This window comes from Danio rerio, chromosome 17, assembly GCF_049306965.1.
Source record: "Danio rerio strain Tuebingen ecotype United States chromosome 17, GRCz12tu, whole genome shotgun sequence".
NCBI classification, from domain to species: Eukaryota; Metazoa; Chordata; class Actinopteri; order Cypriniformes; family Danionidae; genus Danio; species Danio rerio.
In genome coordinates, this window is record NC_133192.1 from 18,060,828 (window position 1) to 18,078,214 (window position 17,387).

The following is a 17,387-nucleotide window of genomic DNA, read 5'->3' on the forward strand; positions in this document are numbered from 1 at the left end:
GCTGAGGGTTTTTTTTTTCTGATACCACGTGAGGTATCGAATTCCATTAAAACAACACTCTTGCAGCAGTTCATACTCGCATCCAATATCTCGTTTGTCACAAGGGGCATGCATGAAATGTTCCTGAATGAAAGTGAAAGTGTTAAACTGCATTTAAAGTTGACAAAATAAAAATAAAAACACCCGAAATGACATGAAACACCAGAGGAAATGTAGATAGTGCAGTGACAGAATGACGTTAATCAAATTATGTGCTTTAACATGTAAAACTTGATCATGAAAGGAACTTTAAGAAAGCAACTCATGTAAACACCTTAATCATATGATTGTCTTATTCAGATAAAGGCAAATAATTTGGTTACTGATGTCTGTGTAAACATAGTGACTGACTGTGAAATCAGATCTAGATAAAGTGATATGTCTTACAAGGCCAATTCTATGATGATGTTAAATTTCTCTGGTCCTGTGGGTTAGGCTAATGTAAAACTTCCTCTAGTAATTTGCATGAAGTGGTTATAATTGCATACATTCCATTAATGTGGTTGTGGTGGTATTTTTTGTAGCGCTGGGTCATCCTCATACATTCTTCTGCCGTTTGGAGCTGGGCTCAGATTGGGAGGTGCCGCCAACATTTGAATGCGTGGTCGAGGTGGAGTTTGACATGCCTTCTGCTTCTGCGTCCAAAGCCGCTGTTCGCTCTCTGTCTGTGGGGGACAAAACTGACTTGAAGAAATGGATCACCTACAAATCGCATTACTCCTATCAGGTATTCTGTGTGTGTGTGAAAGTGAGAGAGAGAGAGAGAGAGAGAGAGAGAGAGAAGGAAGTAGTAAAATATGCTTCATTTCACTAAAGTTGTCCTCTAGGCAAGGATGAATTATGTAAAAGTAACACACTATGTTCCAACATCCAGAAAAAGGCTATAAGCCATTCTACATTGGGTTACATGTTTTAATTAGGACATTTTTAAATGCACAGTTCTATTACCAGTTCAGTTTCCAGAATCATACTTGCATAAAGCATCAAATATATATATATAGCAACAGGCCTAATACGACATATTATAAGACTCAAATATGGAAATAATATCAGATGGTAACTTCGGTCAATTTTTCCCAATAGATAAACAGCTCTCTGTAAAATTTCATCATGCTTTCACTTTCTTTTAAGACATGAAACACACATTTACCAGTAGGAATGACATCCTGCCCTACTCTCTTACAAATAACCATGTGACTATTATACAATGTGACTATTACAAAATCATAATACACTGTGATATAGACTGGGTCGTTAGTTTCTTGGACTGATTTGTTTTCTCACTACAATCGATCCGCTCAATCTAGCAGAGACCACCTCATTCAGGCGATCTCGGATCGATTGATTTGGAACTGCGCAAATAAACGGGGTAAACGAGATAAACTCTGAAACAATGTTTATGTGTGAAAGCACCCTAAGATTGTATTTGCACGCAATTGACATATAGACGCAGCCAAGGTAAACTTTTTGTGACAAGGCAGCACTGCCCCTATCGGGCCAGTAACCACTCTGTCCACTGGCCCGAGCGTCTCGTACACTATATATATATATATATATATATATATATACACACACCGCTGCTGTACATTTTCATGTTAATATTACGGTAGTTTATTCCACCAAAACCCCAGTAAAGACATGGATTATTGCAAAACAAGATGGAGATTTCATTCCAGCAATTGCAGGGCACTGAGGGCAGGGTATGTTATTTAGGTTCTTCTGGATTTTATATAAGTGTGTTGGTGTTTTTATCTGGTTTTTATATAACACATTAAAAAATAATACACATAACTAGGCCTGTATATAACCTTTATTAGCACTGGCAATCAAATAACCGCATTCAAAAAGATTTTTTTCACATAAATATATTGAATCAATGTTTATTATTTGCTGCCTTCTGTTTTTAATCCAGTTTCTTGAACTTTCCCCCCCTTCATGAGTTAAAACTTTTGGAAGTCTATAAATTGACTTTCATTCATTCATTCATTTTTTTGTCGGCTTAGTCCCTTTATTAATCCGGGGTCGCCACCGCGGAATGAACCGCCAGTTTTTACGCAACGGATGGCTTTCCAGCCGCAACCCATCTCTGGGAAACATCCACACATACATTCACACACACACACTCATACACTACAGACAATTTAGCCTACCCAACTCACCTGTACCGCATGTCTTTGGACTGTGGGGGAAACCGGAGCACCCGGAGAAAACCCAAGCGAACGCAGGGAGAACATGCAACCTCCACACCGAAACCCTAACTGAGCAGAGCCTCGAACCAACGACCCAGTGACTTTCTTGCTGTGAGGCAACAGCAGTACCTACTGCGCCACTGCATCCCCCCTAAAATGACTTTTTTTGGCATTTATTATTTTGGCCAATTTAAACAATTATAAAGAACACAAAACAGAAACATTTTTATCCTCTGACTGTGTTTCCTATGTAGAAGAACCACTTCCTGCGCTCCATCTGAGTCTCAGTCTCACACATCATCAGTGACGTCATGTGAAAACAATCTGCAGTATTAATTAGTTTTGTGATCCTTGAATAGGGTCTTAATCAATTTTAATAATGTCATTGTTCTAAATTGGGCTTAATTTTCTTTATACTCTACATTGGTTGTGTAACTTTTTTTAAGCTGTTTGATAGATTTTATAGCTTTGATACTTAGAGTATCTTCATCTTCCTCACTGACACAACTTACCCCTCCTCCCACAGTGATTAAACCTATATTTATGTCATATTATATTCTATACATCTGTCCTTCCCCTCAAAATTACATTTTAGAAGCCTGCTAATTTAATTAGCCTATTTGCTGGTGATTTTCAAGCCCCTCAGGCTGGGGCTGAGTTAAATGTCATGCACCCTCAGACAAAGCCACCGAAAGACAAGTTGTCCCCCTGAAGCGAGCTGCTGTTTCAGCTGCCAGAGCTCGTTTTCCCTACTGCAATTCAAAACATGTCATTAAGGTGGCTGGAGCTTCTTTCTACAAACATCTGTTCCCATTACTGTTCAGCAACCACAGGGAGTGATTCATCACCGAGCAGAGGTGCGCAAAAACAGCACAAGATGTAAAACTCTGCCTGTAACCTGCGTATAGGAATGAATGTAAAGCTGCTGATGAAGCATCTTGCTGTATTTGATTAATGCATTGTAGCAGGTGTCTGAATGCCTGTGAGGTCAGCCAATGGAATGAGCTTGTTCAGAAAGTTTAGTCTGGATCAGAATTTTCTAGATTTGGAAATCTTCAGCCATCTTACTTTTGTGTCAGTTCCGTATCAAGTAAAATTGGATTAGATGACAGTGATTCAGATACAAAACACTTATTCTGATTTCCAAATCTGGATCACTAGTACTCTAAATACAATTACAATTTATGCTACTACATTGTAGAAAATTAGTTGCTACCTTAAATGTTTAAGTTGAATCAAACTAGTTTACAAGTCATCTTAAATTAAAACCATAAAGGGCACCTGATTGACCCCTTTTTCAAGATTTACGATTAGCCTTTTGTGTCTTAAGAATGTGATTTTAAAGTTTCAGCTCAAAACACCCATCAGATTATTTTATTATATCCTTCAGAACATTGGAATTTTCTGTTCTGAACACAGTGTAGCTGTTTTTGTTGCCTGTGCCTTTAATGCTAGTTCTCCCCGCCCACCATTTCTACTGTTTTTGCACAGCAAATGTGACAGGATACACGTTAATATACAATGCTGTAGGGATATCCGTTATGTTAATGTACAAAATAAACCTGATTTAATGTTTACAAACTGGGATTAAAGCGTCGTCTTTCACAAGTGTACTGCGGCTGAGGTCATGAATTACGTAACGATTTTACCGTCTTTAACTTTATTACAAACATGCGCTGTTTTAAATATGTTATGAACTTGTAAAACTCATCCTTGATCACATTTGATAATGACTGATGATCACAGAGAGCTGAACAGCACTTGTAATCCTAGTTGCTTTGCGCACATGCTGTCTTGTTGATATGATTATATGCATTACTATGGAGGCATGTTAATACGTGGCTGTCAATCAATTCGGTGGGACGGGGAAACTGCACTCCTATGTCACGTTGTGGTCGGCCTCAAAATGGGAGTGATTTGGATCCTATTTTAACGTCAGGAAATTAAAAATAAGAGACTTATCTCTATATCACCCCAATATAACTGTGGACACACTAAACCTACACACAGTTCTGTCTAAACAGCTTACAAAAGATAATTTTCATCATAGGTAATTTTCATCTCAGCAGGCCCAGGATGTCAATATGTCAGATTGACGTTGTACCCCAACGTTGTGGGACATTGAATTTTTTTCAGAACAAAACTTTTGGTCGATGTCAGTGTCCAACGTCGGACAGATGTTACATTTTGTTTACTTTCCAACACAACCTAAAAACAACTAAATATCCGGCCTAACGATGTTACAGCTTGACGTTGAGTGAACGTTACCAATATGAGGTCTATCAGACATTGGATTTTAGTTTGCCATACCTGACAAATAAATGTCAGTATTTGACGTCAATATGACGTTGTATTAAGATGTTGGCTCAAAGTTGGATTTTGGGCACTTTCTATAACGACCTAAAATCAACTAAATATCAACGTCTTTTCAAGTCGTTATTGAACATCAAAATAACATTGTCCTTAGACGCTGGTGCCCTAAATCCAACCTAATATTAACGTCTTATGACATTGTGTGTCTGCTGGGTTCAGTGACATGTAGTCTAAACAGTCTCTCTGTCATTCCGTATAAAGATTTTTGGACCATTGTAAATGCTTTTAAATGGTTTGCTGCAATTATAAAGTGGCCATTTCTTGGAAATGTTCAGTATGATGCGGTTTACTATCTATGGGTGATTTGATTGGACAGGAATCACAGGACTGATTTTTCTACTGAGCCAATCTCCGAAGACAAGAACAAATAAAGTAGTGGCTTCAGGTGGATGGAAAATAGTGGAGTAAAAGTACTGATACAGCACACAAAATTTACTCAAGGGAAAGTAAAAGTACACATTTTTAAATAAAAAAATAAAAATAATAAAAAAATACTCAGATACAGTAATTTAAGTGTTTGTAATTTGTTACTTTACACCACTTCTAAAAACAGCTTATAAAACTTAAAAAGTCGAAAACATGATTAACTTACTTTTATTTAGTAATTACCACAAAAACATGTTGTCATGACATAGTGATCATAATATTTTAGTGTATGAACATCACCTTCCTTTATCAATGATCATATTATAAATCTTAAAGAGACTACTTGTCAGATACCTTTTAAACTATACAAACTGAGGGTATTCAAAAGTTTTTTTTTTAAACAACAAATTCTCAGGATTTTATCCAGCTTGGATAGTGATTAGATCCAATCCAAACAACTGGCCCTAAGTGATGGTTGAGTTTAGTGTATTCTGTTGGTTATAAGCTCAACCTTCTTGCCTTGTAAGTGACTGCCTCCTTGTGGCGAACAGTAGCTATTGTTCTACTACTAACTTGCATTTGTCTCTGTTGTCCTGTAGGTGGCGGTGGAGCAAAAGAATGAAACCACAGTGGAGGGGACTCCGAGTGAGAGATCTAGTGAGTGCACTCAGCAGTGAGGAAACACAAGAGGGAGGTTTACAGGTTGCACTTGATGAACAAGAGGAAGTTCGGCCCTGACCTTGGGTAGTTTTCGTTTACATTTTTTTAGTGTAATGTTAAAATGAAACTAAGACACATTTTCAGCATGAATGATTGGGGAAATGGAAACACTGCAGAATATTTCTAGAACTCTATGTGTCCAAAATATTTCAAGTATGTGACTTGCTGTTGCAGCAAATTCTTATGATTTTGTTTGATGGATATGGCAACCCACATAGCAATTTATTTCCAGTCATGATTTGTGTAAAAAAAATCTATATTTTGCCTATGAAGTGTCATTTCTTTAGGTTTATCAGGTCAGATTTCTTGCTATTTAATTATTTACCAAGGATAACGAGGGACTGACACATTTTCAGAGCTTTTGAATTAGAATACAGATAATTAAGCCTAACTTCTAATAAAATAAATGCTAGTATAACAAAAAGGTACCATCAACCTTAGATTTGTGATCTTGAGACTTTTATAAGCACATTTTAATTGGTTATAAATATTTATATTTGAGTTCCATTTCCATGCATTTTTAGATCAACAATTTCAAATAAAAAATATAATTTACATTCATTTGACTTTAAGTTTATTTCTCAAACACTGAGAAACAAATCTGATGAACTGAAGATTAATTAGGTTCAAGTCCTAAAGCATTGTATTGCTATGAGGGAAATAGATTGTGAATGTCAAACACCCTTTATTTTGCACATGTCGTTGAGTTTAAGTGAGCATATTTTTATTTAGTTTTAACACTTTAAAGTAAGTTTCGTTATGTACGAAGTGGCCAAGAGAGCTTAACTTGCTGCAATTAAAAAAAGCACATGCCATTACAAAAAGCGACAGCAAATTGAGATAAGATCTTCATCCATTTGACAGCATACAAGCTGCAAATCATTACAACATAAACACATTAAAAAAAAACAAAAAAAAAACTTGCTGCTTTTCGCACAACACCAATAAATTAATAAAATGCACTGCATTTTCTCACAATGCAAACAAAGAGCATGGAACTGTCATGGTGGGATATTACAGAACACAAAAATCCATGTGCAGCAGTTTATTTTGACAAAAAAAAAAAAAAAAAAAACAAGCGATAATCCAGAAAACACAGGTTGACAAGCAAAAGCAAAAATCAAGTAAAGGAGTGAGCACAAAAAAATTGTCCAGGCTAGAAACAAACAGGAATCCAAAAAAAGAGGGCAAAAATATAAAACTAGACATGTCCAGACATGAACAATCAGGAATCCAAAAATAAGCAAATACAAAACTTGATCACCAAACACGAGGAACAAGCAAATTCCTAAAGCAACTGAGATACAAGACAAAGGGTTTCTAAAGACCGAACTAAATTCACAAACAAGAAACAGCTGTCACAAATTATAGACTCAGAAGCAAAGCATTGAAGGAAATGAAGTTCAAAGACAAAAACAAACTAGTGCCCTCAAGTGTCCATTGAAGGGCACTGCAACAGGTGTGACAGGAGCACAATGGAAATTTATGTTATGGTTATTTAGGCTAATAAAATACAAAAGACAAGAGAATCGGGTTGCTAAATAAACAAACAAAAAACTCGGTTTTCAAAGATCACCCACAACTTCACTGAGCAATAGTCATAGCATAACGGCGTCCATCACGTTTTTGGGTTTTCTTAAAACATTTTTGTTGTTTTCCGTTCTTTTTGCAAATATTGTGAGAAAATGCAGCATGTTTTCGTAAATTGTTTGCGTTGTGAGAACATGCAGTGCGTTATATTAATTTGTTTGTGCGTTTTTTAATGTGTTGCTGTCAAACCGATGTTTTTTGTAATTGCATGTGTTTTCTTTAATTGCAGACTGTTAAGTTCTCTTGGCCACCGTAAGAGAGGACTTAAGCTGTGTTAAACTACAAACAAACTGCTGTAATTATGTTTGTGTGTGTGTGCTTTAAATACATTTCTTAAAAAAATAAGTTTAATTTTTCTTACATTTTATTGACAAATAATAAGTGTCTAACAACAACAACAAACAATATTTGAGGTAACCCTTTCTAAATAATATTTGCGCAATATTTGAGTAGCATTTCATTTCACATGTTGTTGTTTTGGTTTTGGGAGTTTCTGTTGTTTTTTTAGCAACACTCTTTGTGCACAAACCCAGTACTAATCAAGAAGCATTAAAACAAATGACATAATGTATGCTTTAATCATAATAAAAATGATTATGATTCACCGTTGCTCTGGTTTGTTGTTAAATGCAGAGGAACACACTTTGAAGAAGTACAATGAATGATTAAAGAATGTTTTTGGCATTCTTGTTCATATGGTCTGATGCATTTCTGTTTCTGCTGCAATATATGAATAGCAGGGATTCACATTACAGATGTGTAGCCGACAAATCTCCAACAACTTCCAGCTTCTTCAGCTCAAAGACTTCTACTACGTGCCTGGTCCATAATAACATGCGAACAGTAGGGGAGAGCAGGGATAAAAGTATTATTTTTCATAAAAATCTATTTTTGAAAATAGAGCTTAAGACAGAAATATATTTTGGCAGTGGTTATTAACTCATAAGTGTGGTCTATTAGTATTGGGTGGTATTTTGAACAAATGTAGATTTACTTTATTTACACAACAAAATTTGCTAGATTTACTGGCTTAATCTGGTTTATTTTAAATATATCTGACTATGACCTTGTTAATCTTTGCAAAAAATATTAAACTTATACTGAAGTTCGGACCTAGCCGCAGGACACAGTCCCGAAATCCATCAAGAGTTGCATGCTAAATGTGTTGCCTGGAAAGCAAATGTTGTCAGGGCTTTGAGAAAATAGATTTATTACTTTTGTCCCACATTACTTTCATCCCATACTACACTGCCTGACAAAATCTTGTCGCCTATCCAATTTTTGAGCTTGGACGACTGCATCCATACATCTCTGCAATTACTCCAATAACGTATTAATAAAGTCATCTGGAGTGGCAAAGAATGCGTTCTTGCAGGACTCCCAGTGTACATCAAGGTTCTCTGAATTCATCTTCAATGCCTTCTCCATCTTCCCCAGACATGCTCAATAAAGTTCACACCTGGTGACTAGGCTGGCCAATCCTGGAGCACCTTGACCTTCTTTGCTTTCAGGAACTTTGATGTGGAGACTGAAGTATGAGAAGTAGCACTATCCTGCTGAAGAATTTGCCCTCTCCTGTGGTTTGTAATGTATTGGGCAGCCCAAATGTCTTAATACCTCAGGCTGTCGATGTTGCCATCCACTCTGCAGATCTCTCGCATACCCCCCATACTGAATGTAACCCCAAACCATGATTTTTCCATCGCCAAATTTGACTGATTTCTTTGATATTCTTGGGTCCATGCGGGTTCCAATAGGTCTTTTGAAGTATTTGTGATGATTGGGATGCAGTTAAACAGATGATTCATTGAAAAATCTACCTTTAGCAACTTTTCCAAATGATGAACTAGAGGTCAAGTTATTATTTGTTGCTCTTACAACAAGGATTGAAGAGAAGACCTTTGTCAGGTAGTTTATAATTATTTTTTTACATTTCTTACATTGCAAATCCATATTCAATATCTTACTTTTTTTTTTTTTTACAGTTTTTGTTGCAAATATGTTTTAGACTTGGTTAAAAACCCATCTTCTAAGAATTGATGTCAGAAAACCAGACCAAAATACTTTTAAATAATAACAAATATGTCAAATAAGCAAGTTTTCTTGCCTACGCACAGTGTTATTTAGATGGCTTTAATCAGAAATTTCCTGATTGATATGTGAATATAGGCTTTTCATAGACTCTGTTGGAAATTATCACTTAGCACTAAAATTAGCTGTCTAAAAACTAATTTAGAGCAAAATATCCAGGGCTATACTAAACTGTAAACATTTGATGATTCAAATTATAATTGTCAATCCTCCAGTTTTCCCAGGATTCTCCCTTATTTACAATTCTTTCATGCTGTCATCAGGTAAAGGTATTTTCTCGTATTTCTCCCAAATTTTAATCTTTCTATGAAGGGTGGCAATCATAAACATCATAGAGGCGATCCTCCCTATACGCAACAAAACTGCCGAACCACCAGGGGACACTCCCTGCTCTTAAATGTGAATCTGTTTTGTGCTTTCATTTTATTTAGGCATGAAAATACTAGCTGCAGGCGACGCGGTGGTGCAGTGGGTAGCACATTCGCCTCACAGCAAGAAGGTTGCTGGTTCGAGCCTTGGCTGAGTCAGTTTTTGTATGGAGTTTGCATGTTCTCCCCGCCTTCGCGTGGGTTTCCTCCGGGTGCTCCGGTTTCCCCCACATTCCAAAGGCATGCTGTACAGGTGAATTGGGTAAGCTAAATTGTCTGTAGTGTAATGTATGTGTGTGAATAAGTGTGTGTGGATGTTTTCCAGTGATGGGTTGCGGCTGCAAGGGCATCTGATGTGTAAAAAACTGCTAGATAAGTTGGTGGTTCAATCCGTTGTGGCGACCCTGGATTAAAAAACGGACGAAGCCGAAAAGAAAAGAAATGAATGAACATTAACTGCGTCCTAAATGGCACACTATGCACTATATATCTATCTATATATATATATATATATATATATATATATATATATATATATATATATATATATATATATATATATATATATATATATATATATATATATATATATATACACACACACACATATACAGTTGAAATCAGAATTCTTAAATTTGTTTTTTCTTTTTTGTGTATTTCCCAAAGGATGTTAAACAGAGCAAGAAAATTCGTAGAGAAAGTCTTATTTGTTTGATTTCAGCTACAATAAAAGCAGTTTTTAATTTTTTAAAAACCATTTTAGGGTCAAAAGTATTAGCCCCTTTAAGCTATGTATTTTTTCAGTAGACTACAGAACAAACCATCATTATACAAAAACTCGCCTAATTACCCTATCCTGCCTAGTTACCCTAATTAACCTAGTTTAGCCTTTAAATGTCACTTTAAGCTGTATAGAAGGGTCTTTATATATAAAGAATTGCCTTCATGTGTTTATGTTATGTTTTTTTTAAGTATTTTATACACTGATGCTGCTTTAGCTTACAAAATATACAATATGTGTTAATGAGAAATATTATAAACCACTTCTTTCCCACAATTCTGTTGAGTCTATAACCTGAATCTGAAATGTGAGGGAAATGATGATCCCCTCATATCATCATAGCCAGGATGAGTTTCCATAGTTACCAACTTGAAAACTGAAATGTGGCAAATGTGAAGGAACCACTCGAGACAAGACCCGCAACTTTATTGTATTTTTCTACACTGGAGACACTGAGAGAATCCTGGATAGGCTTGGGCATTTTTGAGCCTGTGATATTTTGGAAAAGTAATAGCTTTGACCTAGAGAGAAATTAGGACTTTTTTTATTCTGTACAGCAGCAATTTCCCAATGCTTGTGGAGTGACACTGAGGTGAAGCAGATATTGATCTAGCAGAGGTTTCTCTCCTGCAGGAACAGCGCCTGTGAGGATTCTCAAATTCTTAATAATTTATCCTCTGTCTGCACATGCATAAATGTGATAGGGTGAGAGATGCATTTGAACTATCAAGTCATTTCAATTCAATATCTCCAACCCCCAGAAGTACTGTAGCATGGGTTTCATAGAGTCTTTCAATTATTTTGATTTTCAATTTAAGCTGAAGCAGATAAAATTTCTATTTAGAATATGAGGAAAAGATTGATACATTAATTAATGGGTGGATAGTTTAATGTATGCTTTTTGCATACATAATTGTATATCAGTAGATAGATGGTTGGATTATCTAAAAATGGGTAATTATAAACCAACACTGAGTCAAATGTGCCTAACACAACCATAAGGTAAAATATTTAAAATTAAATGGAGTTCGGTCTAAACTGATGTTGGGGCCAGATCCAAATGGGTGGGACTTGAACTCCAAATGGGCTGTGCAGACCTCCAGGAGCTTTTGACCCCAACCCTAAACCTACCCCTTCCAATTATCTACCGGGTTTCATAAACATATACACCTACCAACTCTAAACCTACCTCTTACAATATCCTGTGTGCTTACAGTAATCTACTGGGTTTCATTAACCTAACTCTAAAAGGGGTTGCACACCGGATGTGCCATGCATTTTAGAATTCTAAACATAGTTTTCTACACCGGCGCCACATGTCGGCAGCTCTCCGCAGTGCCCAGCTATAACTCAGGACACTGTTCACATTTCTAGTGCACCACAGAGCGACATTTGAATAGTTTCATTTTAAATAAAATGCAAATGTGCGCGTCTTATGTGCGATACTGCTAACAGAGTTTTGAGGCATGTCCGGTGTGCAACCTGCTTAAACCTACCCCTTACAGTAACCTGTTGTGTTTTATTAACACCTGCCTTAACCTACCCTTTACAGTAATCTACTGGGTTTTATTAAAATCTACACCTACCCAACCCTAAATATAGCCCTTGCAATGACCTGTTGTGTTTTATTAACGCCTTCCTCAAGCCTAAACCTACCCCTTACAGTAATCTACTGGGTTTCATTAAAATCTACAAATACCACAACCTTACAACTACCCCTTACAGTAACCTATAGGGTTTTATTGACTATACATCAACTCTAAGCCTACCTCTTACAGTAAAAAAATTAAAATTAAATAAACATGAAAATAAAACATATCACTGTAATACAGCACTGCAAAAATGACACTATATTTTTGTGCACATTTTTAGTAGCCGTAACTGTAGGCCATTAACCCAACTCGTGGTCCAAAGTCCCTCCCAACCTACTTTCAGACTTGAAGATCTCCAGACTGCATTGGCATATACTTGGAAGAAATACCAAGTGGTTTGTCCCAGTGCCAATTGGTTTGGTTTTTCCATATTTGAACCAACGTTTGCTTATGACAACCCATGTTTTTTGAGTGTGTGCTGTGCTGTATGTTCCAAAAAAATTTTGGATTTGTCACATACAGTATCATACACTATATAATACGCAGTGAAATGCTAACACAACCACTTGTAACCTTAAATATAGTAACAACAATAACAAAAATTACAATAATAATAACAAAAGAATCAAAATCTGGAGAAATAGAAGTGATAGAATATATAATAAAAGCAAATATAAACTATTTAAAGACTTTATATATAGAGTATGTGGTTGCAAAACAAAGTACAAAGTGTAAAATATAAAAGAGCTATCTATACAAACTATACGTACAGACATACTTGCATACTTACATACATACATGCATGAACTGGTTAGAAAGTAAAGTTCTAAATGAATGAATTTCCTCTTTTATAAAAACGACAGTAATAATCCAGATCTATGAAATATTGGGCTGCCTTTTATCAGACAATACAGTATATCTGAGGGGGAAAATCATGCTAACCTTCTGTAATTGACTGACTCAAGAAAAAATGGAAAATTAGAAGCATGGCTTTTGATGATACTTTAGGGATTTCTGCTCAGCTAAAGATTAAAGTTAAGTTTTTAAAGATTGCCCCTTTTTGTAAAGCACTCATTTAGAAAAAAAAATGTGTACACTTGTACACCTACTTTAGTAAAATAGTAAACATTTATAATAATCAAATATAACTCAAATAGTAGACAATTAGATAAACATGTTAATTAGCAAAATAGTAATAATAGCAAAATAAGCTATTTTGTATATGTTACATGTTCTTAATCCGGCCCTGCTAACAACGGTCACAAAGTAAAGACACCGCAGCGTCCAGTTAGTATGCATTAGTTGTGTGGAGAAATCTTAGCCAGCAGAGGGCGCCAACAACACACTTAACTCAAAACTTTAGTGAGAGAGAGATGACTCAACAACAGCTGCTTCACCCCGAGTCCTCCACACACTGAGAGATGCTTTTCTTGGCCTATATTTTATTAGTGGTTTGTATTCATCTGCAGTATGTCATCAAGATAATGTTACCATAAGCTTTCAAGTTCAGCTTGGCTCAACTTTTGCCATTAGCCCTATAGATGCAAGAAAACCAAATTTATCCAGACCTCCACTGCGTTTTTTTTTTTTTTTTTTGGAAAGTTCTCAAATTGTCAGTTCATGCCACATTTAGATGGCGCGTCAATGCATGCGACGCATCCACATTATTGACTTCCTCTGGATGGGTTAGGGCGGTGCCAGTGTGGGTGGCACATAGCATGCACTGCCAAGATGGTTGGCACGACCGTCTGGCCAGCAAAGCCGAGGGCACTGTAGCGGATCTTAGCGTGTTCAGATGTCCTATCAAGCCGTCTGTGTGTTTGTTTATCAGTCTTTCATTTGTCAATTTGCTGTCTGTCTGGGAACAGAAGAAGGTCAGGGAACACTGCCAAACCTCCAAAATGACCCTGTCCGCCAATAAAGTGCCAGAGCATAAACTCGGATCACAGATCAAAGATTACTGTGTTCCTGGTGGCACCACGTGACTTCTAGCATACCTCCGTCAATTTAACATAAAAATTCGGTCATCGTTTATTCACCCTCATGTTGTTCCAAACCCGTCTGAGCACGAAAGAAAATGTTTTGAATAATTTACTGGTGCCTGTTTTCCATGTGATGAATGAGAGCTTTCAAACTTCAAAAAAGGCTCACAAAGCACCATAAATATTATCAAAGTGATTCATACAACTGGTTTGCTATGCTTCGAGTAGCCTATTCAGTAGCTAAGCATGTACAATAGCTTTAATTTAAGAGCTATTAATGAATAGTTCTTTACTCACCCTTATGTCATCTCAAATCCACAAGAGTTATTCTACCAAATAAATGAAAATGATAGTTCACCCCTATTTGAATTTAATTGAAAAAGTAATCAGTTGCTAGCACTCAAAAATAAATAGATTAAATAGATTTTTTTTTTACTATGGAAGATGATGGGTGCCAGAAATTAGCATTTTTCAGAATAGCTCCTTTTGTGTCAACAGAAAAAGAAACTTAGAAAGTTTTAAAACCACATTATGTAATCTTTAATTCTTGGGTGAACTATCCCTTTAAGGTCCTTTTTTCCTTTAATGTCCACTTTATGCACTTTAATCACCGTCGGGCACCGTCTGGTTCGGCTCATCTGCCAAAACCGACCTCTGTAATCGTTCGGACTTCTGAATGTATCACTGGCACTACCCTTCCTACACTTCAAGAACTGTACTGTTCCAGAGTGAGTAAAAGGGCTCGCAAAATCACTCTGGATGCCTCACACCCAGCACACTACCTGTTCAAACTGTTTCCGTCTGGCCGGCGCTTCAGAGCACCAAGCACAAAAAACAGCCAGACACAGGAAAGTTTCTTTCCTCAGGCCATCTACCTCATGAACAGTTAAATATCCCCCAACTGTGCAATAAATATGTGCAATACTTTCTCATATGAACTTGTACACAGCACCGTTTAACCTGTATATTTATAACAATCTGCATACAATTCCACATCCAGATTTCTCAACTCTCTGTTTAATGTTTATCGTATTTCTTTTTTTCATATTTATTTTGTGTTGTCACTTGTCACTTTATGTACACCGGAAGTTTTTGTAGCCAAAACAAATTCCTTGTGTGTGTGAAGCACACTTAACAATAAAACTGATTCTGTTTCTGATTAGGGAACAACTGCTTGTTAACGCAAATTTCTAATCATCCAATCACATGGCTGCACCTTAATGCATTTAGGCATGTAGACATGGGCTTGTAGACATGATCTACTAGGATTTTCACACACAACCATCTTAAAGGTTTACAGAGAATGATCAGAAAAAGAAAAAGAGAACAGGAAACTGAGGCTACAATTCATACAGGCTCAAAAAATAGGACAATAGAAGATTGCAAAAACATCGCCTGGTCTCGATTTCTGCTGCGACATTGGAAGGGAAGGGTCAGAATTTGGCATCTACAAAATGAAAGCATGGATCCATACTTCCTAGTATCAACAGTTCAGGCTGGTGGTGGTGGTGTAACGGTGTGGGGGATATTTTCTTGGCACAATTTGCTCTCATTAGTACCAATAGAGCATCGTGTCAACACTACAGCCTACCTGAGTATTGTTTCTGACCATGTCTATCCCTTTATAACCACAGTGTACCCATCTTCTGATGGCTACTTCCAGCAGGATATCACACCATGTCATCAAGCGTGAATAATGTCAGACTGGTTTCTTGAACATGACAATGAGTGCACTGTACTCAAACGGCCTCCACAGTCACCAGATCACAATCCAATAGAGCACCTTTGGGTTGTGGTGTAACGGGAGATATGCATCATGGATGTGCACCCAACAAGTCTGCAGCAACTGCGTGATGCTGTCGTGTCAATGTGGACCGAAATCTCTGAGGAATATTTCCAGTACCTTGTTAAATTTATGCCACAAATGATTAAGGCAGTTCTGAAGGCAAAAGAGGGTCCAACCCAGTACTAGTAAGCTGTACCTAATAAAGTGACCAGTGAGTGTAGGTTCATAGGTTTTAATTTACACATTAAACACATCAAGCATGCATGTTTGACCTTCCTTTTGTATGGCTGCAAGTCGATCATCATTGCTTAGATGTAAACACACCCTAAATTAAATCTGTTTGTCAAATAAAGAGATCTCTTCACAAGACTTTGATTAAACCAGTCAATGCATATGGATTATAATTATTTTTTTTGTGTGTTAATTTTACAACCTTTATGGATCCTCTGAATTTAATGATGTGTTCACACTTGGCAGGTTAGGGTCAATTAAGACAAACCCTGATGTAATTAGTGCTGTTCATTTGAGAAAGTGTGAACGCTGCTATCCTCGACTGATAAAAATACCAACATATTTTCTTCTTCTAAATCAAACAAACAAAAAGAAACGCATCCTTCATTACCTGGAATTGTAAAGGGGCCTTGAACTGCCTTATTATTTTGGCCCGCTCTCTGTGGTCCACTTATAATATACTTTCTGAAAAGCCAGCATGGAATTGTGCCTTGTTTGTAAATGAATCCATGGTAAAAAGAATGAACAAGGGATCAAGTTCTTACTGGCACACTCTGGAACTTCATTAAAAATACAGTTCAACCTCTTTTTCCTAAATTTGGCATCAGAATAAGACAATGCAAAGACTGTGCTTTTCCACAAATTGGCTCAGCACAGTGTCTTGTTGATTTCGGAACGTCTTTATTGTTTGGTTCTCTTTATTTAACTACATCTCAAATCTGCAGATGAGGCAGCCGTTGATCTTCTTCTAAGGAGGCAGAGTTTATTATTACATAATAAAGGTCACTGAGGGGATCTCAAACCCTTTAACATATGTTTGTAATGTATCATTTCAGTCTGGTAAATTTCCAAAACAAAATGAAAACAGCTAAAGTGGTTCAGCTGCATAGCATTGTCCATAGACATAACATCTTGAGTTATAGGCATGTTTCTTTACTTCCACATTTAAAATTCAAGAAAAAAATATTTAAGATAAGATGCATTTTTTCCAACAGTTACAAATGGATTTTTGACAGTCGGTATCGATTCATATCAAATAGTTCATCATTAATGGCATTATTGGAGCCGTTTGTGATAATTATATAATTTATACTTTATTTGTTGTATGATTATTGAGTTATTATGATTAATACTATTATGCTGCATTGTTTTGTGTCACGGATCGAGCGGTTTAGTGATTAGTGGTTAACTCCAACTACATTTCACGTCAGTTTACCTGCTTACATATGGACACACAGGTGATGGGTGATCTGCTGGCAGGAGTAGCAGGGAAACCGTT

General features: G+C 36.6%; 1 protein-coding gene and 1 long non-coding RNA gene across 5 annotated transcripts in view; both read left to right on the forward strand.

Moving 5' to 3' along the window:
• The window catches only part of ston2 (stonin 2), a 49,666-nt gene extending 42,901 nt beyond the window's left edge, over window positions 1–6,765 (forward strand). For 2 of the 3 annotated variants that reach the window (XM_005169836.6, XM_005169837.5), the window contains exons 3-4: window positions 564–766; window positions 5,567–6,765. In XM_005169836.6, the coding sequence (XP_005169893.1) occupies window positions 564–766; window positions 5,567–5,644 (281 nt within the window). In that variant the 3' untranslated portion in view covers window positions 5,645–6,765. 3 annotated transcript variants of the gene reach the window in all.
• A 3,034-nt stretch (window positions 6,766–9,799) lies between these two features.
• The window catches only part of LOC141378540 (uncharacterized), a 39,955-nt gene continuing 32,367 nt past the window's right edge, over window positions 9,800–17,387 (forward strand). For both annotated transcript variants that reach the window (XR_012393309.1, XR_012393310.1), the window contains exon 1: window positions 9,800–9,998. This is a non-coding gene — a long non-coding RNA (uncharacterized lncRNA). The remainder of the gene's footprint in view (window positions 9,999–17,387) is intronic.